Source organism: Bombus pascuorum, chromosome 8 (genome assembly GCF_905332965.1).
Source record: "Bombus pascuorum chromosome 8, iyBomPasc1.1, whole genome shotgun sequence".
Lineage (NCBI taxonomy): Eukaryota > Metazoa > Arthropoda > Insecta > Hymenoptera > Apidae > Bombus > Bombus pascuorum.
Genome location: NC_083495.1, coordinates 7,575,153 through 7,601,341, shown reverse-complemented (window position 1 = coordinate 7,601,341; position 26,189 = coordinate 7,575,153). Strand labels below are relative to the sequence as shown.

General features: G+C 34.9%; 3 protein-coding genes across 3 annotated transcripts in view; all 3 read left to right on the top strand.

The window, feature by feature from the left end:
• Window positions 1–21,556, top strand: part of LOC132910012 (splicing factor 3A subunit 1) — a 72,171-nt gene extending 50,615 nt beyond the window's left edge. Inside the window, exon 13 of the mRNA XM_060965369.1 lies at window positions 21,546–21,556. The gene's annotated coding sequence lies outside the window, so the exon portion shown is untranslated. The remainder of the gene's footprint in view (window positions 1–21,545) is intronic.
• LOC132910017 (FAST kinase domain-containing protein 4) overlaps window positions 1–26,189 on the top strand; it is a 135,463-nt gene that overhangs the window by 10,777 nt on the left and 98,497 nt on the right. The gene's annotated exons all lie outside the window — the stretch shown is intronic.
• LOC132910018 (mothers against decapentaplegic homolog 7) overlaps window positions 1–26,189 on the top strand; it is a 117,131-nt gene that overhangs the window by 11,442 nt on the left and 79,500 nt on the right. The window contains exon 2 of the mRNA XM_060965375.1: window positions 12,714–12,764. Coding sequence (XP_060821358.1) covers window positions 12,714–12,764 — 51 coding nt within the window. The remainder of the gene's footprint in view (window positions 1–12,713; window positions 12,765–26,189) is intronic.

Below are 26,189 nucleotides of genomic sequence, written 5' to 3'. Positions count from 1 at the left end.
GAAATTTTAAGAGTAAATTTTACGAATTATATAAATTTCTTCAGATAACATCTGGTTATTCAATTTGATACAATCTTCTAAAATTACATAACATTCAAATACAAAGTCCGTTTGAAAGAAGAATTTAAGACACCAATTAAAAAATTCCATATTCTTTTATATCCTTAGCAAGCCATTATTAGTCGACACGCGTATAAATAATAAAAAGGAAAAGAAAGCAGCTCGCGAACTTAGAACTCGTCAACTTACTAATATTTCTACTTCGTAAACCGTTGTGCAAGAGGACCCAAAATAGTTTCCGCTAGATTAAAAATGATAGTTTACACGGTGTTGACGTCGAACGACTTAAGGTTGATCGACTCGATGAAAAATTGCCTAATGCAAATACCGCTTAAGCAATATTGGGTACAGGGAATGAGAAATTGGCGGAGCTCGCTATCTCGCGACGACGACGCGCCGAGATTCGTCACAGTTCGCCGCGCCGTACGCGATCTATCGATAATCAGCAGCGGCGGAAAATCGGCGCGCGAGGTAAACACCGTGGCGTAGAGCGCGCCGGTTCACTTTCCTATTAATAACCGTCGGGATTGGACGAGACGGCGAACGCGGGGCGTACCGTACGCCGACGAACCACCACGAAGATTCGCCGAAACGAAAATCTCCATATAGGAAAATAACGAAATCCTTCGGATTCCACGCTGAGGTTTCCACGTCTAATAATAGCGGCGGGTCGGTCGCGCCAGCGCGCTTCTCGCGTACGTACACCCCCGTTCAAAAGTATCAGGACACTTGCAATAAATCGGTGAAAAATGTTATTAAAGTATTTACGAATTTTACTGAATTCCTTGCACGTGTATTTTGTTTGTATTGTATATTATACTACATCAGAGTACCAGGGTTTGTCTTGGGTCTTTTTCGACACAATGGAGATAGGATATTGTTTGATTAAGAGCAAGAAGCAAATGTCGTATGTATATAAGTTTATAAATGATTCATTAAAACGTTATGACAAAAGCAGATAATGGGGGAAATAACAACGAACTGGTTTTTTATTGTTAAATTTGAAGATTAATCTCAACGATTGAGAGATCGAGGAGAACCGATTCTCTAGTTCCTAAGAGCATTAGAAGAATTCATAAGACATATAAACATATATTCGATACTTTACCCAGGTGAAATAATAATTATATTCTCTTTTATCTTTATGCACCATTTTCACTATGGTATGTTCAATTTTGATCAATAAATAACATATATGAGAGAACACCAAAGTTACGTTATCAAATATCGTATAAAAATGCAACATTTTTAAAGATTTGTATAATTCGATTAATAACATTCATACGATCTGACCACATTAATATCGACAAGTTATGTTTCAAAGTGAAACACGATTAAAGATGTCAAGTACACTTTCGTACGAGGATGTATAGCGTATATGTCTCTACGGATAGTATACTATAGTATACTAGTAGTATCTAGATAGTATCTGCGGATAGTATACAGAGAAAGCTTGCGACGCATTTGTAGAAGCAGAATGAGAAACAACGCGAGGGGACGCGTCTGTGTAACAACCGGACAGACGCATCAAGAAAGAACTGGTTAATAAATCAATGACAAAGCACCGTGCGTAGAAAACAAACTATATGTGAGGAAGAAAAAGAACAATTAAAGAAACTCGAAGAAATCCCTACGATATGTCTTACGAACATATACACCTCTGTCCATAGCGTCTCTATATAAAATCAAATCCACTTCAAAAACAGCGTACTACTACCGACCGGCATTTACCAATAGCCGCACAATCAAAGTTATAGTCAGAAGGAAATGAATCTAAAAATAAAGCATATATTGGGCGAGTCGCGGCCTGCCAAGAAAGAAGGAAAGAGAGCAAGCAAGGAGAAGAAGGCAGGCTCGAGGAGAAATAGAAGAAAGAGCAGAGAAAGATAGAGAAAGGGGGATGGGAGAGGAGGAGAGAGGAAAGATCGAGTCGAACGATACGCGAAGAACGGGGAGGAAAAGTGGTCTGAGGACGGGGCGCCGTGGAACATGTGCGGTTTCGAAGGGGTAGCGGGGCGAGAAGTGGGGAGCGTACGGAATGGAGGGGGAAGCATCGGCGCGGGAAGCGGAGGGGGCAGCCGTGCGTTGCTGGCGGGAGAAGATGCCATAGGGAGGGGGAGCGGCGTGCAGACGGGAAGAGGGGGAGCAGCCCGGCGCCGCTGCGTGTCATTGCTGGCGCCAGCTAATTGTCGAGGCCAGTCGGCATTAGCCAACGAGCTGACCGAACCGAACCGAACCCGAGCACTGCGAGCGCAACTCGTTGCACCGCACCGGTTTCTGTCTCGGCTTTGCTCGCCGGCTGCTGTCGCGTACACGATCACGCATTGCCGTTCGATTCTCTCCGAATTTTCTTCCAACGCTATATATACGGTCATGAAAGAATGTTTCTAAGAATCGAAGGAAGATCGTTGGAGCGAAGAACGAACCGAGGCTACAGGTAGTTTTTTCAGGAAGAGCTTCACAGGGAGATTTGGTAGAGATATGGTGGCTGGGTTTTCAGGAGAGGTAACAGGTTTCTTGGCATCCTTCTTTTCTTCTTGGACGGAGAAAGTGGAATTTGGGATTGGGGTTAGGTATTGCTTAGGGCTGCAACATTATACATGTATATGAATTTGTTGCTGCGTATAAGTAGGTTGTTAGATCGTTTTCTTTTCCTTCTTTTTTTATTATTTTTTGGTAAGAATATAGTTTCGAGAGGCCGAGAGAAGGTTGATATGTTGCGATCGTTAAATTTTTATATTTCAATGCCTTCGCCATTTTTAAAGCAAAATGGGTTTGTAGTGCTTTAGGAAGTAGTTTAACGTAAAGTTGAAGTGTGAAATCATGCATGCCAATAGGAATTTTTTCGTATTCTATTCACGTATTTCTTAGAATTAGAAAAACACAATTGCGTGGAAGGAATGTAGCAGATTTAGACAGGAATATGTATTTTTAATATGGAGATTTGATTTTTTCTTCGCTTTAACTTCCGACTATTTTTTATTTATTCATAAAATATTTAGTACAGTAGTAGCTGTCCATTGACATTTTATTTCTAACACATTTTGAATGTTAAATATTGTGAAAAAGGGGGAATAGTAATTTCGTGGATTACCGAATGCGTAAAAATTATGGCAAATAGTAAAAAATTTAAAGAATTGGATAGCGTCGATTATAAAATATCTACGTATCGACTGATGCAATTAAAATGGTGTTGGTAACATTTTCTAGTCATCAATTTCTATTAAATCGTTCCTATTAAAGCTTTCATAATTTTATTGAAATTCTTATGTATACGTAATACATATATTTATAATAATTTATCTTTAATCTTCGAACAAACAAGATTTTCGACTTCTACTTAATCGAAAGTAGAACATAATACTATAAACGTACGAGCATGTAGCTATTTATATAATTTTATATTTTCCATGTATGTAATAATACAACTTCAATGTTCCAGTGAATTTATTTCATTTCAAGAATCAATTTTGAAAAATTAATAAGAATGTTTTACATACATAAGTGTTAGTAAAATAAACTTTTTCTCATATTACGATCACATAGCTATTTAATTTTATATTTCTTACATACTCGTTATACATATATATCAACGATATAGCTGTAATACTAACAGCTCGATGTTTGATTTACTTAATATCAAGCATCGATTTTGAAAATAATATGGAAGCGTGTTTTAAATACGCGCGACGAGGCGAAACAGGTTTGCCAAGTAAATTAAATTATTTATTAATGCCACGAGGATCGGTGTTCAGTGTCTGCAAGTTTTTGCGATTCTCGCCGTATTTCGTGAATGTGTTCGGCGGGCTTGAATACGATTTTCTTGAATACGTAAACATTATCATCGAGCATTTTATAGCCGTCGAAACACGGCTATAGCGTTCGTCGACATTTATCGAAGGTGAATCGCATTCACGGTGGCGCCTTGTTTTCGCAACGCGCAACGGCACAGACACACTGTTGTTGTCTTTATCTGGTTTTACGTTCGACAACGTTCGAATATTGCGGCGTTGTTAATAATTCACTTGGATAAATCGATTATCATCGGCTAGACGGCGTCATTACGCAAATTGTCGCACTTGCATCACTTTTTATTGTCGCGATATTTATTTAGAACGATTTCCTATCTTTCGTTTTCTTGCATTTTCATTTCTTATTATCGTTTTGTTCGAACGCAATTTGCATATTTCTTTGTTTTCTGGTATTTTCAAACGACCACAAAATACGACTTTCAATACGTTTCGTCTTGGAGACCAAAATATCATACTTTATTTTATTTTTGAGTTTACGACACGAGCTTCTTCGTAGGATTCGTGATTCTGGAAATATAATTTCTTTGATAGATTCTGATAAGTAGACTACGGATTTTTACGCATTTATAGGAAATATAAAAATACGAAAATGTATCATGCTATGGATAATATTAAGTTCTTATCGAAATTTGTTATCGTTGAAATTTTGTTTTCTAAATTTAAGACACGATTTGTGATTTAACGCGTCGAAATCAAAAACTGTGGTTTCGTAAATCAAAGTTAGAATGTAATTTTCATTGATTATATCATGTCGTTTTCCATTCGTGACGGAGAATGTGACTACAATTTTAACACTATGGGCACTGTACTAATTCTTCATACAGACACGGAAACTAATGGAGAGATTTTATTTGAAGGAAGATAAATAGTGTAATAATCTTAGGTAAATTAATCCCTAATAATTTTACATGAACTGAGTCACAACAATTTCACTTAAACATATATTTAACATTGCAAATACAAGAGTTCCTTTTTATTATCTTCTTTTTAAACATGCTTTCATTACTTAAAATGTTTTAAAAACAGTCGCTGAAGAATAATGTTCGCTGTTATTATAGATAAAAAAAAAAAAAGAGAGAGAAATACTTATCTTCCTTTAAAAGTTGAGCGCTTATGAATAATTTTACTTATTAGTGGAAATAATAATTTCGTTGTTGTTGATTCGCTGATTCGGCAAAATAACCCAACTGGTTCTCCTAATATTAAACCATACATTATCTTTTAAATTTTCTAAATACTTGCATGTTTTATGAAATTATATCTTCGATATTGAATAACATTACATACCTACGATATATTATGTAACCGATAAAAGGAAATAAGACTAATATCTTATGTTAATAAGTAGCGAGAGATATATAGTTAGTGGGAAGAAATAAATTTCATCTTTTTTACAATTTGTATAGCTGGTATTCGAGAAGCTTAAAGCAGAGACTATAAAGTTTCAGTTAAATCGCTGTATCAAATGCAACATTGTAAGCAGAATTCTTATTCTAGGTCGTTTCAACCTTGCACTAGCCAAGCATAGGTCATTTTAATCCCATTCTACTAGTTAAGCAGTAGCCATATATCACATTACATTGTAACTCTTAAGTATTCATCATGCACGAAACTCCTGATTAACCAATTTAATAATTTTATCTTTTTTAATTCAACGAAACATACAATCTCGTTGTTAGCAAGTAATTCCACTTCAGTTTCTGCTATTTACTGCTTCTTTCTTTTCACATCGGATTCCTTTTCGAGAGATTAGTCACATTTAAGTACATTTAAACGTCTGTTATTTTATTATTCTCTATATTATACCATCATATAACGTGGTAAATTTCTAGTAAAGAGATAAAGGAGTTATTCTTTCAATTATTCAAATATGTATCTATTACTCATATTTAAATTTTCCTTTATACTGTCAGCCGGTTATCAATGTTTTCTTCATCGTTCTAAGATCATTCACTTGCTTCTTTTGATTTACTACTATTTTGTACAATGCTATTCCAAACATTTGTCACTTGTACATTTAAATTTCCGACCTTTTATTATAATCTAGCAACTTCGTTCTTCCTCATTTTACACATTTTGTTATAGTATAGATTCTACAAGGTATAGTTAGCTAATAAAACTAAGCTAAGCTTAGCGATGTATAACTTTAACTGTGCACTGTCAATCAAGGCTCAACTTTTTCTTTATCATTTGCATTTCCCAAGTCGTTTACTCCATTTCGTCTAATATTCGTTCAATTACACCTCAAATGAGGTGTCTTTATACTTAATATAGTTAAATCCCCATTTTTCTTATTTGTTTTTTTTTTTTTTTTTTTGTTCCACTCAATATCTGTTCAATTCTATTTTCTCCATAATTCTACACTAGCTACGCTACATCTACATTAGAGTGTATTTTCACGTTTCTACCTGTTCGCGGAGAGACGCTGTCGCGGTAGAGCGTGCCAACGAGAGTCGTAAATTCTCGTTACGATACGATGATCGACGCCACGAATCAGCCAATCCCCTAAGATTCCATTAAGATAATAGGAGTGGTTGAATAATTATAACACTGATTTAACAACTTAAATATACTCTTTATTACAACAACTTTTCCTCGAAGAATATAAAGTGAAGAGGGACTAATAAGTTGGGATTAATAATAATCTTCTGTTCGAAGGGATTACAGCAGGTAAGTTATGTTCCGTGACGGCCGTATTTATACGGAACTGGTGACGGATGCTGGTCGCTCCACAAAATGTCCCTCAAGGGTGGAAAAGTCCGTTGAACATGGGAAAAAACTACTCTTCCCATTTTTCACCGGATTGAACGTTAACCCTAAGGAATTTCTCAACTTGGAAGATGTTTTGTAGTACTTAAGGGCCTTGGCGGTAAAGTAAGAATGCTCAGTTTTATGACAGTTGCTTAGAGTTATCGCTGTCTGATTAATCGTATTTGTACAGCTGGTGGCCCTCTTGACCGATGGACGAAGTTTGGTATATGGCAATTCTTCCTTTATTGCAATCTTTGCGGATCTACTTTCCATAATTGTATGCTCTGTACGCAGAATTTCTACAGCAGATCGATCATTACACCACGTGTACAGTTAGCTTTGAGAGGAGTCCTGTTTTGCGGCCAAGTTTCAGGACAAAATACAACACACACAAGAATACACAAAAATCACGCACCAATGCGACTTAAACCCAAAAAAAACAAAAAAATAAACGCAAAAACCGAAAACCCACGACACATATTAGACCATGGCTACGTCGTACCGACGCGTATCGGTACTTTTGCCTAATCCACCCTACAACCGAAATTCATTGTTTATTGTGAATAACATACACATGTAATACTCATCTTCTTGGACAATAAACGTTATAAAAAAAAAAAAAAAAAAAAAACAGTTAGCTTTGAATTTATTAATCAAGGGGCAACATTTTCTTCATTGTTTGCAATTTCAAAGTCGCTTATTCCCTTTGACATAGCATTCTATTTCATCCAATTCCATTCCAAAGGAGATTAGTCGCTCGTATATTAAAATTTCTTCCATCGTAGCCGATAATCCTACGCGATATCTAGCCGATTGTCCATAACTTCGCACTATCTACATCTGCATTGCGGTGTAGAATTTTTACAATATCTATCTTTACATTCTCTACCTACCTGCTCTTGTCGTTACAGTCTACTCCGTTGCGAGTCTACCTTCCATAATTCTACCGTATCCGTGTAGGATTTCCACAGGAAGTCAAGTTAGATCAACCGTCAACGATCGTACATTGTACGTGTATACAAGTCTAGTTAGCTTCGACTTTGTTAATCAGGGGTCAACATATGCTTTATCATTTGAAATTCCAAAGTCAGAGTGTCTGCTTCTTAAAGGGGTGCAAGGTTTCTACTGCAACTATCGAGGAACACGCGAACACTCGGTTCTCTGCATCGTTTGCATCGCAACCTGCGCGAACACGTAGCGGCCGTTGCCGCTTAGGCTTAACGTTTAGCCTACCATTCATACGTTGCGCGACCGTGCAAGGCGAGGCAATGGCAGGCAAGGTCATCGTGTTTTGGCAAAGTGGAGGAGCGCCGGCGCACGGTGCAGAATTTCAAATGGACCGAGTGAGTCAGAAATTTAATTTTAATTGATACGTCGCCTCGGTCTGGTGCCGCGTGTATGAGAGAAGCATATCGGAGCCTCTTTGTTTTCCAATATTACGTGACATTAGGGAATCAACGAGAAACGAGTTTTCGAAGATACCAGACAAGACAGGCTAGAGAAAAAAAAAGAACCACGAACTTTCTCGTGAGTATAAATAAATGTTTAAAGGAATTATTTTGAGGATCGTGTCCTTGTTCTTACGTAATTCACGATATTACGTTCTTTACAAAGGTGTATGTTCTTTTGTCGTTTTGCTTTTTATACCGCTTCTGAGTTTCTCTTCTGTTCCTTTCCTTTTTTTATTTCGTTATTCCTTTTTATGTTTTCGTTTCTTTGTTCCTCATTCAACGGCTATAGAATGGATTTATTCTGTTTGTAAATAGGACTTGAACGTTGGTGAGATTCTTCGACCGACACGTGCAGGTGTCTGTCCAATTTTTTACCAATGATTTTAGCGTAATTAAGCTAGCACCGAAATTGTATTTTACTCTTTGCGTGTAGAAAACGGAGTTTGTAAAGTGAAGCAAATGAATTTCAATTGACGAGTTAGCTCAGATAATAAGGAAATTAAGAATCGTTAAAGCGAGTTTAAGTTCAAAGAAATATTCTATGAACCTGCGTGACTCGATCGAAGTATCAAGTATAAATAGAATCGCGGCAGTTGATTCTCTGTGATTGTTCGTTTGGAAGCCAGGATCGTGACAATCGTGACAGAAGATTTGTGTGTAGGCGCCGTTGTCAGCCATTATGCGTCTTTTGCGCGAATATTAGTTGTTACTATCTACTCAGGAATTTTGGCGTAAAATACGTTTCGCTGTTTTGTTACAACCGCATAGATAGAATTGCGTGTTGCTTTATGCTATTAATTTCGAGTTTAAGCTCGTAATACGTATTTCGGTAGAACAGAAAACGACAATGTAATTTACTACTTATATACAGGTAATTTAAACACTATTTCACAGTCTGGCGTAAAATCTTTACTTAAGTACTGTATATTATTATATTTATTATGTTTACTCTTCTTCTGTTTGGTAAACAAATTTCAATGCGTTCTACTTAATGTACAGTATCAGCGCTACATTCCTTGCATTATTTTTTTTTTTTTTTATAATTTATTATCTTCCTGGCATTCGTTTCCTTGCCAAGGATATTCAGATTAACCTCTTCGCATTCGCGGACGAGATATCTCGCGACACGATGTTGTGTACGCGACACTGTAAACCAGATATCTCACGTCCCCGTGTTGTTCGTACGTCGTTTTAGACGAGATATCTCGCGTGTCTGTTTTTTAATACTTATAATTGCATGTTACTTGATATAAAGAAAAAGAACAATAAATAATTTTATTTCAAAGGTATAATGTATTCTATGCGTAGAATTATTAAATTCTTTGTATTCATTGTACGAGAAATTGTACGAATTAATTTCGACATATTTCTTGTCCAAATATTTAAACGATACATGTTACGTTCAAATGGTATAACATATAGAAGACATTTTACTTTTTTAACATTTTATCATATCAGCGTTCTTATCGCATTGTTCCTTGATAGATATACAACAAAATAATATATAATTAAACTCCTCGAATACTCAATATTTCTGTTTAACAATACACCGTACAATTAAAATATGAATTTTTCAACTTTTTCCAGTATATGAATTTAGTATGAATTTTTCAAAAAGCTAATATTTCCATTTGGAAATATCGAACATCGTTTACCCTATAATTATGGGTATATAAAGTCTTCAAAATTCCAGAATTTCCACGTAATAATGTCCTTCAATATATTACGATAGTGTCTAATTTTAAAGCAAATGTACTTTTATCTAACGATAAACTCTAACTACAAACTCCCCCAAATATAAATATTTCCATGTAATAATATCGTCCACTGTGCAATTAAGTGTACAAACAGCACAAAATACCGGTATAGTGTGTAATTAAATACAGAGCAATGTATCGACAGAAGACCTCTCTCTGAATAAATGAATATCATTAAATACTACGTCTTGATCGAGGGACAAATCCTTTGGAAGGAAAAGGCTTGTTAACCCAGTTGTCGGTATGTATCGTCGATGCAGCCTTGCTACACCTAATCGTATTGCAAATTTTACTGACGGGCTCAAGTATGTCGCAAGTATTCTAATAGATGTACATACATATATTATTAGGACATTTCCTGCTTTCATATAAGATACGATAATGATCATGGAAACGATCGATGGATCATAATTTTGCCTTTATGCGTTTAGAACGTATCAGAAATCTCAAATATTTGACGTCTCCTAAAATCTGTATAAATTTGTCAATTGCGATCAGAACACGTATTCTAATCTATTTAATTTAATTAAGACCTTAACCAGCGCTTAACTCTCATATCTCTGCCTAATCATCTTTCATCTACCTTCAATTATTCTTCTTAAAAATTATATCAAACATAGATTTGTTGTATCTATTAAAAATTATAACCAGTATGTCTTCTGCGTATTACGTGCATTGCGTGTACCTTTGCTCGTACCTTTAAATTTCTCGAAATCCGCAGTCTATTTGCGAAGAATATTCAACAATTGCAAAGTGAAACTTATTATTATTTTTTATATATATTATTATTCAATTTGATTTGAATTTACAAGCACATACATATATATGTACATATTATGAACGTAGCATAATTCGAATCCTTACGAAGCGAACGTTGCACATTGTATTTGATTTAGTTTTGCAAGTAAATATCCGAACTTGATCCCATCGCTAGGAGATTCGGTGGCGTTCCTTGAGAATTCCCTGTCGGCAGACGCGACGTCGCGTCGCGTCGCGGCATCTCGATCGGCTAGGCGCCGCTCGCGTCCGCTCGGTTACCTTGACGTTCGCAATTTTACTCGCGGGAGCCCACCGTTTGTCCTCTACGCTTTCAGGCCGATACGTAAAAGGACGAAAAGCGGCGTACCGGTTTCGCTGTTGGCCGCGCCAATAATAGAATCGTCCGCTTTTGGAGCGTGGCTTCTAACGGGCGCCAGGCCTGTTTCGTTTCGTTCGTTCGTTCTGCGAGCCGTGCCGCGCCGTACCGCGCTGCCCCGCGCGGATTCCCATTAATTCCGCTTAATCGAAACGCAGAGCCTTGAGTCGGTTTCTAATTTCTCGCACTCGCGACCAACCGTCGCGTCGCGGCAATCCGTTCTGGATTAAAGTGGAATCGGGACGCGAGCGTAACGAGATTCCCACGAAAATAGATTGATCGCGGTCTGGCGCCTTTAATGAATGTTCTTCGTTTCCTTTTAACGTGCCTTGCAGTATTCCAACGACGCGCAGGATGCTTACGGAATAAATGTAATTGGTAGACCGTGGATGTTTATGCAAATTTATATTTTTATGAATATCGTTAAAGAAACGGAACCTAATTAAAGATCTTTCTTCTTTTCTGTTTTTCTTCCTTACAGTTCTTCTAACATATGAATCTTCTAACTAATCTAGCTGCGTTATAGCAATGTAGCAATACGCTGTAATTGATATCTGTTATCAGTAATATGACCAGTATAATAACGTAAATATCATATACGTATGTATCTATGATTAAGCCCAATAGCAGATTAGCTTAATATATGTACATGATATTGTATGAGTATGTAACGCAACTGTATTATGAATATTATGGTATGGTGGTGATTTTAAATAAGCAAAATAGAAAAGGGAGATTCGTTTCATCTAAATGCTGTAGCGAGTACTTTGTTTTCAATATTTTATATATTTTTATTTAATTTCCTATTTCTATCTAATTTCGCATAAATGCACTAACGTTGCCCATCTAATAATTGGTAGTAATAATTCTTTTATTGTCGAAATTAAAAGTGTTTTGGGATCGATTGATAATTTCTAGTTGTAATTTTAACATGTATGGGAAGATTGTAAATTTGAATTATTTTATTTTAGCTTAAAATAAGGCAATTTATTAATCTATAATAAATATCGATTTAAATTGGATATGAGTAGTTAATGAATAAAAATAAATTTTTTATTACGATGAGAAGTGTTTTATGTCGGTTTCGGGTAGATTAAGAACGCTGTAAATTATTTTTTCTTAATATAGAAGAAATTAAAATTTAAATTACTTACAGGTAACTAACGACTGAAAATAAATTAATATACCTTTAGGAACTAGTAGATAAATTATTCACCATATAATTACGATAATACTTATTTGAATAATTATATTTTGCTCATTGATTCCTAATTAGTAGCTTCGCGTATGGTATTTAATATTCTAAAAAAATTAGTAATAAATATACATATAAACTGATAGTGAATTCTGCTTAAATTAAAGATTAAGTTCTATTTCATAAAATATTTTATTTCTTATAATTTCGTATCGGTTATAACAAAGTACAATACAATACGACAAGCTATAGATTATTTATTCGCTCAATTTGTATTCATAAGGAAATTTTCGCAAGAAAATAATAAGAGAAAAATCAAAGAAATAACAATTTTAATAAATAGTTAACACGTCTAAGATAAAAAAAGGGACAAACTTAAGGACTTCGATATGTAATTATATATACGATAGAAAGACCAGAAACCTCGTTATATGTATCATTTAAATTCTAACACATCTAAAGTCAAAAAATCAAATGAAAGATCCAGTTTTTGAATTTCTTGAAAAACACTCGCCATACGTATTAATTCGTTATTCTTCTTCCTCGTTTCAGAGTCGCCGCCACCCCCGTACTGCCTTTTCGCCGACAGACTGAGACCCGAAGGTGAGTGTCTTCTTCTTCCATATTTTAATCGCCGACACGCGTGTGCGTTTGCGGGTACATTCCATGCTTGTCCCTATACTTGCTGGAACAGATATAGCGACGTCATAAATTATAGCATTTAATCGGCGACATCGATTGATGTAACCGCACCCAGAATCTGACGCATTTTATAGACGCACCTTGAATCTCAGCTTGCTAAAATCATTCATAAATCGATATACAGTCAAAACTTGACTATTAGAATAACAATTATAACATTTAATAATTTAAGATAATCCAAAGATCCTCTGAGAAAGATTGAAAGGCAAGAATAGACATCGAAAGAAATTATTATATTTCTATTAAAAAGGCTAATTTGTGCCCGTTTGCCTGTTTAAAATTGTTATAATATATAGGAAATGTTTGAAACTGAACGATCGGTATTTTCATTTTCCATGATGTTGGAATATTAATGCAAGTCACTGTGTGTCTGAAATTATTGTGTCGACTCTTGGAACAAGTAAATTACAACGTCTGATTGATTTTATAACCTCGCTATATCTCTTCCACCGACAGTACGTGAACACATGGAATGTGTAGCCCCACGCAATCGTTCGAGCGATAACTCATGTTTATTACCCGTGAACGTTTAGCATGCGAGTCGTGGAGATCGTCCTTTAACGCGTGTCACATCTCACGACCTAGCTCAAAGCAAAAGTTCTACGACTACGATGAACATATCAGAGAAACGTGTTTCATGGTGTCTGAATTAATGTTTCAAATACCATCGTGTAAAATTTTTGCATATATATGTATGTACGTATATCAGCGTGACATTTTTGATTGACCGTTATTAAATGCACGTAGAAATTAGTTTATAAAGAAAATTGATTTTCAGCATATTTAAACGATCTATTTCATACGAGCCTATGATACGAACATCGTGGAGATTTATTAAGATTTGAGTCACCTATATGGGATATTTTTATTCGCCTTGGAATGTAATAGTATGCATTGAAAATGCAGATAGGCGTAATTGAACAAGTGTATCGCTTGAAGCAAAGTGCATTTGAAAGCCAGTGTGAACGAGTATTGTAAGCAAATGTAAATCAGTAGAGTCAAATGGGAGCTTATGGAAAATTCGATCATTCAGTTGAGAACTAAAGTTTTTATTTGATCAGTATCCTCATTCAATTTATCAGAGTTTAATAGAACGTATAAATATTAACAGGAACAAAATGAATAAGTTCTATATTTCTGAATACAATGATGCTTCCATCGTTGTAAGTGTATCCTATATTAATAACCAGCTGTTTACTATTAATTAGCTTTCAACTTTTCAATTTTAACTTTAAAGCTACTTTATTTTAGCATTTGTCTATTTACTTTTATCGTACATTTCCACATAGTTTTTTAAAAGTATGAAATTAGAATAAATGTTGCAATTAGTTGACCAAGAGTATATATCTATGGACAATTAGTAGTAATAATAATCAGTAGTTCGATAACGTTCATTTTTAGAATATCTTGTTATTATCAGTCTTTTACTAAATTGTCCGCAATTATAGATTCTATATTTATCGTAACGTGAAAATCGAACAAAAGTTTGTAATAATATATTTGTACGTTCGTTACAAATTGAAAATTTCATTGAACCTATATACCTACAAATATCGTAATATATTAATTTTCTATCGTGAAATCGTTTAACGTTTCTAATTTCGAACAATATTTACATTGAAATATATGTTCTTTCGCAAATTGTTACTACGCTATGAAACATTACAGACTCTCGAGTCGCAAGCGCAAGCGTAACGAACATCTGCAGTTTCTCATTTTCATTCACGACCAATTCATGTTGCATACGCGAAAAAGATCATCTTATAACTCGAACGGACGTGTTGTAAATCGATCTTATTGATTGCGACGAACCATATGGCTATAGGTTTCAGGGTATCGCCGTTTCCGTGGTCGACGTAGACTTGCTAGCAAACACCAATCTAATACTTGATGGAAGCCGATCGGTCTTATCGTGCTTGTATCGAGAAAATTACAAGAATCTACTTTAATTTACGCGTGAAAATCTCGTACAGGTTGCCAGAGAAACTCCGTTTTCTCTGTTAAAACATCCACGTTATTTCTCTAAGAAATTCAATGTGCGAAAGTAAGTATAGATGTATGTTTCGTAAGTTTGTTGGAAAATTGAGATTTGGAAGATAGATAGCTTAACATATGTAGAAATTGAATTAATAACTAATTAATAATTCGATCATTTATGAGTGAACAGATTTCTTTACGAGTAGAACTACGTTCTTCAAATTTGTACAATTTGAATTATATTCTTTGAATTTCCTGTCTCTGAATGAAACATTTTTAAATTTACAATTAGATTACTAAACTGTTACGAGTTCTATGTTACTAATTAACCGTTAAAGATACGATTAAAATAGTTTTACAATTCTGAGACTTAATAGTCCAAATCTATCAGACAAAATGATCTGTCTTGATTCGTCCTACAGGATAATCCGCTTGTACAATTGATATTCATAATCTCAAAATTAACGGGTTCTTAGATATAAGTATTACTCTTTCAACGTGCCAGCTCCTATATTCTTATACCTAATATACTTAATAATACTTAATAATATTACTTTTATTAAGTAAAATAATTCACTTTAATCCATCACGCAAAAGAGATGGTTCGCTTCTATAATTATCTGTTACAAATAATCTAAAAATCGGAAACTTTTCAACGTGTAGCTGTTCTTCTAAATCGACTCTTTGATCCTCTCGAAATTAGTCTATCGTTTTCGAACAAATTTTTAAGGCCAGACCCTAAAATTATGTTCCATGCTATTTTTACAATGCTCGGTTTTGCGGCTGGTTTTGACTGCCTCTGTTCCCTCTTTCTTCCTTTTCTCTTCTCGTCGCTGATCCTAAACTGGTTTTCTGGATCGATACGAGCACGCAGATCCTTCAACCATCGATAGATAGATTCCGCCTGCTTCTCACTGGAGAGAGACGCGTTCGTTCGATCTCTCACAGATTATGGTTGCGTAATAAGGTTGGTTATAGCGAAATCGTCTTCTGGAGATCGATGTCTCGCTGTCGTCGCGACTTTCAATTAAGTTGAATATCGAACTAGAAATTATTTCCGATGCCGAGTCACGTTGAGTTAATCGGTACTGAGAATCATCGAGATATTAAAAGTTACTTCGCACGATTATGTTTCTGGTAGTGGATGTAATTTCTTCTTTTTTTCTTACAATTATCAAGAAGTACAGAATAGTAACTAGACAATAAAATAATTAGTAGTTATTTCGCAGGTAATTACATTGATCCGAGAATAATTCGTCATTCTGTGATTTCCACTGAATTATCCGGGTATTTGCTATTTTTCTTAAATACATAAAAATTCTTTGAACGTAAGATAATGTACGTAGATATATAAAATATCTAAAAAATGTCTCAGCTGATAACTGAATTTTAAAACTGATAGTTCACATCTATCTATAGGGTATATCGATAAATAAATAATAGTATTTAATTAATAGATCAACGAGTAAGCTGTTTATAGGAATATACTATATATATCATTTTTAGTCCTATAATTTCCATCGAATTAATAACATACCTTTCGTTGTATAAAAATATTTGCAATTGAAAAATTGAATTTTAGAATCTCGCTCGATTCTCTAATAAGAATGTGTGGAGATAGAGAATCGGGAAATACTCGAGTCAAGTAGCAAAGAATACTACTATTTCATAGACGATAATACCTTTTTATTATTATTATTATTATTTGTCAATGCCATTAGATTACATTAAAAAGAAATATCAACTTTTCAAATTAACAATCGAATTCTCCAAACGGAATATGTTCAAGTACAAAGTTTAAAGATTTCCTTAAAGAGTTCCTACTTCGGAATCGATGTCCGAGCATAATCGTCTAAAATTGCAATTTTCCATGGAAATCACATCGTTTCCGGTAAGACTTCGATCCATGCGAGATAGACTTCTAACAAAACAACACGTAAGCTTTTATTTCTATGCAAGACGATCCGTTGCCAAGGACTCGAATGAAATTATACTATTGTTTTGGAAAATTCTATTCACCGTGCTCGTCTAATTTTCTCCTGGACATTTAGCGCGCGATACCTCGACAGATTGCGATTTAATTAATACATACGCGTGTAATTAATACACACACTGTGCGACCATTGAGATCTCACGTACCATGACGTATAATGCAAGATGGTACCGTTTATATGCCAAGCCTGCTATGACGAAATAATAGCGCCTCTGGCTACAAGAACTGTACATCCGTTGACGTTAAGTCTTATTCAGATTAGTCAAGTTACTCGAACTCAATGCGACTCGTGTAAGTTGGAGTAACCCGATTTCTAATGGTAAATATAAAGAAAGTAGATATGTAGCTATGTACAGCGATGGGTGAAAGAAAGTTTATAAAATAAGAAATATAGAAAGACACGATAATTTTACCATTTTTATAATATTCGATTTAATAAGATATTTATAATAAGATGTTAGTAATTGATTTTAATAAGAACAGTGAACAAATATAATATACGTATGGTAGAGAATAAACGATTGGTTGACAATATGGTGAGAAATGTTTAGTATTAAAGTTAAGAAAATTTATAGCGTCCTAAAGTTTCTTCGACTTCGATACTGTATACATAATCGTCAATGCAAGTGCACTAGTTCGCGAGTTATATGCCACTTGAGGTGAATATCTCTTGTCGACAGTGTGGCCTGTATTTATATAAAGCGATCCTGTCAGGGCTCCAATGTTCTTGAAGGTATAATTAAGCCTGTGAGCTATGTTCAGAACGCGATCTCTCTTGTTTCTATAGGTTTATCGTTGGATGAGAAACGAAATTATACCGTTAAAAGAGTGGAAACAGAGAAACGCGAGGAACTGACAGAGAATTAGAGTTCGTGGGAATAAAGTGGTTCAATAGAAAAACAAAAAAGATGTAGAAAATTATTAATAACGTAGATGTAGAAATTCTTGTTAAATTTCAATCGTAAAATAACTGGGATGCTACTTTGTTAAATTAAGCTGTTATAATTTAATTTCATTGGGAAAATTAATCGCAAGCAGAAATATAAACAACTAATAATTTTCAGGTTTGTTTCAACGTATAATACAATCCTGACGGTCGTGTCTCACGACGTTAACGAAATTTCAAAATCTTTCGTATAATACGCGTAATGTACGCGTGCAAGCTTTTTATTCCGAGTACCAGCGCAAGCAGAAATATAAACAACTAATAATTTTCAGGTTTGTTTCAATGTATAATACAATCCTAACGGTCGTGTCTCACGACGTTAACGAAATTTCAAAATCTTTCGTATAATACGCGTGATATACGCGTGCAAGCTTTTTATTTCGAGTACCACCACAAGCAGAAATATAAACAACTAATAATTTTCAGGATTGTTTCAACGTATAATACAATCCTAACGGTCGTGTCTCACGATGTTAACGAAATTTCAAAATCTTTCGTATAATACGCGTGATATACGCGTGCAAGCTTTTTATTCCGAGTACCAGCGCAAGCAGAAATATAAACAACCAATAATTTTCAGGTTTGTTTCAATGTATAATACAATCCTAACGGTCGTGTCTCACGACGTTAACGAAATTTCAAAATCTTTCGTATAATACGCGTGATATACGCGTGCAAGCTTTTTATTTCGAGTACCACCACAAGCAGAAATATAAACAACTAATAATTTTCAGGATTGTTTCAACGTATAATACAATCCTAACGGTCGTGTCTCACGATGTTAACGAAATTTCAAAATCTTTCGTATAATACGCGTGATATACGCGTGCAAGCTTTTTATTCCGAGTACCAGCGCAAGCAGAAATATAAACAACCAATAATTTTCAGGTTTGTTTCAATGTATAATACAATCCTAACGGTCGTGTCTCACGACGTTAACGAAATTTCAAAATCTGTCGTATAATACGCGTAGTATACGCGTGCAAGCTTTTCATTCCGAGTACCAGCGCAAGCAGAAATATAAACAACTAATAATTTTCAGGATTGTTTCAATGTATAATACAATCCTAACGGTCGTGTCTCACCATGTTAATGAAATTTCAAAATCTTTCGTATAATACGCGCAGTATACGCGTGCAAGCTTTTTATTCCGAGTGTTCAAATACCACGGTAAAGAGCGTAATAGAAAGAGAGATTTAGAAATATAGAATATGATAACGTCGTATGGCATTTTTTAATCAGTAGATCACAAAACACGAAAAGCGCGTGGAGCTTATCATGTCTCGCGTTCACGGTCTTTACAGACTATAACGTAAAGTATAGATCAGTTAAGTAGTTATAAAACTACTACGAGGTTGAATCGCGCGAGCTTGATGAAATTTGTAAAAGCGCTTACATCATACAAACGTTAAAAAGATAGGATCTGGAAGAAAGAGAAAGTTGAAAAAAGAACTAGTACAAATGTTCTACAGAAATTAATTTGGATTCCATGATACGTAAAATAATTACCGTAAGGCGACCGAATATCGCTGTAAAGCTCCCTAATATAGAACATCTAATTAAAAAGCAGAAACGAGCAGAGATTAATCGAAGAAGATATATCCATTCGCATAATCACGAGGATAGTAAGTACGATTGAGACGCAATTGAATTAAGAAGCGTCTAAAGATCACGTGAATCGTTAGACCGAATTCGTTCTATCGTTTGACGTAATTTTTACGATAAATCGACCGTCCGCTTCGATCAAGCTATTTTGCACCGATAAAAGTATCGGTCGACAGCGCGGAATCGTTGGTCGAGGAAAAAACACGAGGTCTCTCACGATAGCGGTATTAGCATGATAAAATCAGATTGCTGGTGGTATTCGTCATCCGCGTAAATGCGGGTGGTATAAGTGAAAGGATGAAAAAAAGGAATTGGAAAAAGGAGAAGAACAAAAAGAAGTAGACGTGGGACGCTCGGTGCTTCGAAAATTTAAAATCCCCTCGAAAGTCAGCAAGTTTATGCTATTTTTGTGATTCGAAAGTCTCGAAATTCTCCGAATAAATAATAACTTGGACGAAAGTACGAAACTGACGGTACTAATTTATCTTTATTTAATCTTCCTATAGCGTTGTCCGGTGGATGACTATATAATTCAGCTGATTTAATCTTGTTTCGTGTATTACTTTCTCGACGATAGAGAAATTTCCAAACAAAGTATCCCAACCGTAAATCATATCGTTACAATTAAAAGTTAACAAATAACGATGCGATTGAGTTTCTGTTTCTGGCCTTTACGCTTACGTTTTAATCGTTACATTCGTTAATTCGTTGTATTTATATTAAGGAAAAATAAATCACGTTTTCTCAACGAAATTTGTTGAGATTTTAGTTTCTCACAAGATAGATATACTTTCGAAAAAAAAAAGAGAAAAGAAGAAATAAGCATTCCAGCTTTCGAGAGATTTCGCGAATCTAGAAATAAATATGTAGAGAAAAGAAGAAGGATTTGATTAAGTTCGTTGGAAGAAAGAAATTGATTATGAGAGTTTGCCTGTCACGAGGCAGCAGATGTAGTCGGTGTGTAGTAGATTTATGCTCGGAGAAGGAAACTGGGCCAGCACGATGGAGCAGAGCAGATAAAAGACCGCTCATCGCCACTTGTTGCATTCACCCGGGAAATAGGAGAAATTTCTTCATTCATGAAACTCGAACCAACATTCCGTAATGCGGTGGACTACGAACCGGAGGCAATTAAAACAGTGGAACGGTTGAGAAGCTTCGAGAACGGGAATCGTGTACATAACGCAATTTCTATAAGCAGATCCTTTAAATTCTTTCGATTAACATCAATGGTACAGTAGAATAGAATTTTGCAATTATTAGAATCGCGATAAAGTTAGCATCTTTGTATACAAAATCAATCTTTTCTTGATTGTACCATCGATCATTACGATACTCTTCTTAGGAATAGAGTTAGGATTTTTGTGGATACATTTCGTATGAAAATTATTTGGAAATATATTGTAGATAATGAATAGTCAACGAACAATGAATATGTTAAACCATAACGATAATTATTACTAGACTGCGAATATTTATGCAAATTCATATCTTTTTGCATGCAATTGAGAAAATGCTTTAAACTTTTCGCTTACTAAATATTGTAACAGATACAAATTCTGAATATTTCATATATCTTTTCATATTACTTGTATCCTATACATTCTCGTATCGGTAAATTTCCTATAAATATTAAAAATTCCGCACGGTCTAATTACTACATATTATTACAGCAATATAAATGATTTAATGTCAGAGATAATATAGAAGAGTATAGTTTGCGTCTCTAATAACCAAGCAATTTATGCGATTTAAATATAGAAAAAAGACAATAATTAAAGGATATCACAGAATTTACAGACAACTTAAAAAGAAGACCGTCTCATTAGTTTTTTCATCAAACAACCGTATAAGAAGGCGATACAACTTGACGATGTTTAAGAGTTATCACTTTCATTTTTTACTCCAAAGAATTATCAGGATATATTTATGGGCGGGTCTGAAAGAATCACCTCATTAACTTTTTTCTCAAGATAATTATCAAAAGGAGGCACGAATCGATGATTTTTAAAAGTCATCTCGATCAGTTTCCATTAAAAAGAAAAAAAGGAAGAAGAAGCGTGTCTCGATATTCAGTCTCGACCGAGTAATATCGAGGGATTTAATCGTTAATTTCTTTTTTCTCGAAAAAAAGAAAAAAGATGGAAAGACGAAGAAGAAGAAAGGGAAGCGAGAAGCGTGTGTATAAAGAATTTCTGTGGCGATACGATTTATTTCCGCACGTGCTCTGTGCACGCTGTCAGCGACAGAGTTCCACCAGTTGGTTGCGCAAAATTCAACGAATACGACGAAGGACATGGCACAACGTTCCGTGCAGTCCCTTTCAAACGCACGAGGACAAATCTTGTTCGTATTGCGTTACGCCGACTGCGTTTTTAAGCTTCCCGCTCTCGATTCAAAGCCCGTCCTGAATCACCGTATTGTTTCTGCTGGCATCATGATAGCGCTGATGATATTCTATCAAACACTCTTCAATTCTTCGATCAAATAATGACGATATTCAGTTATTCTCGCCTTAGTAATTAATTACACGTATCGTATTATATTATGGTTAGACCATTTTACTGTGTCGTTGATGGTTGTGTTTGTTACATCGTTATCTTCGGAAGTTTCCACGAAAGTAGATTTCTTGGAATGTCGTAGCTCTGATTTAATTTTTGAATCTTTGTGCATATTAGTTGCTTGATATTCGATTTCTAGATTCTTCTCCTTTTCTTCTATTTTTGAAGCGAAGTAGGTCTACATTTGGTAAGTGCATTTATTGATATTATCGATGTGATCGATCACATATACTCATATTCATCTTTTCGTAGATGAGACAGAGTTTTAGTTGAATTTTCCGAATTTTCTCAAGTACAATTCACTTGTAGTCATTGTATAAAATATGTGTGAGATTAATGTCGTATCAACTACTCATGGTTATCAACGATATCTCTGGTATTTTAGGTTTTGTTTCTCAGATTTGTTCGTTTGAAACATTCTATCGTCTCTTCGCGTTACGTTGTATATCATTTTGTATTTAGCAATTGCTTCGATCCTCGAAACTCGATTTACTATGCCGATCATCGCACGATCCGTAAATACGTTTAAATCGTACGCTCGGTCACGTGTCAGCGACCGAAATTCGCTCAACCTTGAGAGAAGAGAAGACCGTGAAAGCAGAAGACGCGGTTAAGGGCAAGTTATACGGAGCAGGGCGCCTTATAGCGCCAGTCGAAGGGAGGGACCTGGATACCGGTAACACGAAGCTCTTCGGTATGGCGGGCGCCTGTCGCCTGCCTTTTATAATACTACTCTGTTCGTTTCGTCGTCCTTGATACGCTTCTCTTCTCTCTTTCTTTCTCTTTCTCTCTCTATCATCTTACCATTCCTACATCTTCCACTCCTTGTTTCCTCTCTCTTTGTTCGTCTCGTATCATCCACACAGTCGTACGAAAGCGTTTGCACACTTGTACACACCTTTTATGAACGTATTACGTGCGTTAGACGAAACATTTTGAAATTTCATTAGCACTGTTGTCTCACTTGACTATCACGATTATATCGATGAAACTTGAAACATATCTGAAAATGTATATAGAAGTTACAAGATATTTACCACAGAAATATTTGCAGAGATCGCGAAAATATTTAAACAGTCAACTATCCGTTATATTAAGAAAGATATTATACGTTCACTGCGTGCTTTTAAAATATATGTCCAGTCATACTGTATATCGATATTTCACTGCACGTACGTTTCCAATAAATATCTAGTCAATTCTATATACGTCTTTACATTGGTTTCAACATTCACCGACATAATCGTGTCAATGGCATTACAGCGCTAATGAAATTTCAGAATGTTCCGCGTAACATATACTTTCCACGTATCGTCGCATTCGAGGTACAACGTAGATTTGAAAAATGAAAGGAGCAAAGGACGTAGTACAATGCGAAATGGGAAACTCGCCAAAGCCTGGAAACGAAGAACCGTGTAAAAATGAATCGAATAAATAGAACGCGTACGATATGAAAATAAAAAGTTCCTCACGGTAAGTGTTTAAATACTTTCGTGAGCCAGCGTATAAAGAATCTAGCTCACTCTTTCCTCTCCTCTCCTCTCCTCTCCTCTTCTCTTCGCGAATACACTTCTCTTCATCTCCTCTTTCTTTTTCCCTCTTGCCATAGTACTCGAGTACTCCAACCTTCCTATCTTCCTCTATATTCTATCTTCTTCTCGTTTCATCTTATGGATCGAAGCCATCGGCTGCTGCCCACTCGGCGCAAAAGAACGAGCTGAAAAGCACGCACTCTTCGTTGGGCTCGATCGTTCTCTCCCTGTTTCTCGCGACGCGACGTTCCTCGACGAGGCTCTCGGTCGTTCCTCGAGACGGGCTTCCTTTCTCTCCCTCTGTCTTTCGGCCTCTAGGTCGCCGCTGCTCGGCCCCAACCCGTATCTTCGACGAGAGGCGGGAGTGGCTCTCTCGCATTCCGTTGCTTCCTCCAGCGGCCCGATCCAGCCACGACCCTACCGAAACCTCTCCATCGGTTTCCGGATTAATAGAAATCGATACGTCTCGATTCTAACGACCGATCTTCTATATCATCGATTTGACGATCTTCTTAGACTAGTTCCTAGCCCTTGATGCGTAGATTTTTACGTATCTAGGACGAAATTTGAGAGCGCAAAACTGCACGTAATGCGCGTAGTATGAGGAAGTGTTAGGTTGTCTCAGAACTTTCTTTCTTTTGGAATGAAATGGGTTACGAATTATGTTTAGGACGTTTTGTTCTGTTGGAACAAAATGGGTCATACGTAATTCGATAAAATAACAAGAAAAATCTATTATTTCCTTATGAAACGAAAGAAACGTTTGGGATAATCTAATGTACAAAACATCCAAAGTATAGTGCTTTCTACAGTAGTAGAAATTTGAAGTTGTACAAAATAGACAGAATATGGAGAAATATATAAAATATCTAAAGTATACTACTTTCTACAACACTTGGTATTTGGAATTGTACAAAATAACACAGTATGAAGAAATATATAAAGTGTCCAATGTATAGTAATTTCTGTTATAGTAGATATTTGAAGTTGTACAAAATGGATAGAATATGGAAAAATATATAAAATATCTAAAGTATACTACTTTCCATAATACTTGGTATTTGGAATTGTACAAAATCTCACAATATAAAGAAATATATAAAATGCCCAAAGTATAGTAATTTCTGTAATAGTAGGTATTTGAAGTTGTACAAAATGGACAGAATATGGAGAAATATATAAAATATCTAAAGTATACTATTTTCCATAACACTTGGTATTTGGAATTGTACAAAATCTCACAATATAAAGAAATATATAAAATGCCCAAAGTATAGTAATTTCTGTAATAGTAGGTATTTGAAGTTGTACAAAATAGACAGAATATGGAGAAATATATAAAATATCTAAAGCATACTACTTCCCATAACACTTGGTATTTGGAATTGTACAAAATAACACAGTATGAAGAAATATATAAAATATCCAGAGTATAGTTTTTTCGATACTTTGTAATACTAATGCTTGGCGAGTAAAACAATTTCCCAGTCGAGTTTTACTTTTCTAATTACATTCTCAAAAATATAAACTTGTATAAGAGTTCGTGATTTATTGATGTATCCAGATGACTTTATATATTAATAGGAGTATAATTCTGTATATTAGTATCTTTGGATGAATTTTTATTTATATTTTATATATATAATAGAGCAGTTTCTGATATTTAATACAAATCAAATGCTTTTCGTTTTTTTTATTTTGAGTTTATCGTATCGTAAAGTTATTATATGCTTTGTATAACGTAAAATTTTAATTGTAGTAAAATTAGCCATTCAATGTTCTACTATTTATAATTGGTAGTGCAATATTGAAGGAAAGGAAGTTCAATGTTGAATTGAGTTCGTCGTGTACAGTAGAATTGTAATTGATAAATTAACAAGATCAGATTTTTACTGGCAGAATTAGAGCAATGGAATTTAAATAGAGATTTGTTTCATTCTCTAATTACTATAAGGAGTAGTTTAATTCGAACATTTTGTATCTTGCGTATTTAAATTTCTCGTAAGTGCATAAACCTTTGCAGTCTATTTATAGCTTGGAAATTATGTGCATACCAAATAAAAGTATTAATAGCTATTGTATTAAACATTTTTTTATCTGTTTGATATTTACATATAGTAATGGTTACATCTACAGTGCCGTACAAGCAAGGGAATGCTTATAGTATATTCAATTAATCGTATAATAAATACTTTTCTAAAGCTCTTTGTAAAGCGCTATAATAATTTCGAATAATATTTACAGAAAATAATATAATAATATTTACAGTAATATTTGCAAAATTAATTTGAATTTGCTGCAATGACGTGCAATTACCATCGATATTACCATATATAACTATAGATAAAAAGTCGAAACAGGAAGAAAAAGCATGAAAATCATAATAGTTTAATAATTATCCGTACATTCTTTCGCAACCTGAAAAGTATTATTGTCTCGAAGAGAAATTAATTCATAGAAATAAAGCTAAACGATTGCAAACGATGATACTCATTAGGAATAGAATTATACGCTCTTTAATGCTTGTTAGCTTCTGTAAACTCATTGCTGAGTCGTATTGACTGAATTGCTACTTGTAGTATTAAGGTCGGCTCGTTTCTCAATCTCACATGGAAGAAGCTCGTGTCCGATACGGGTTTTATAGGTGGGTTTTCTTCTACATACATATATGTATAGGATGAGGAATTACAGAATCGTTATATTGTTATATAG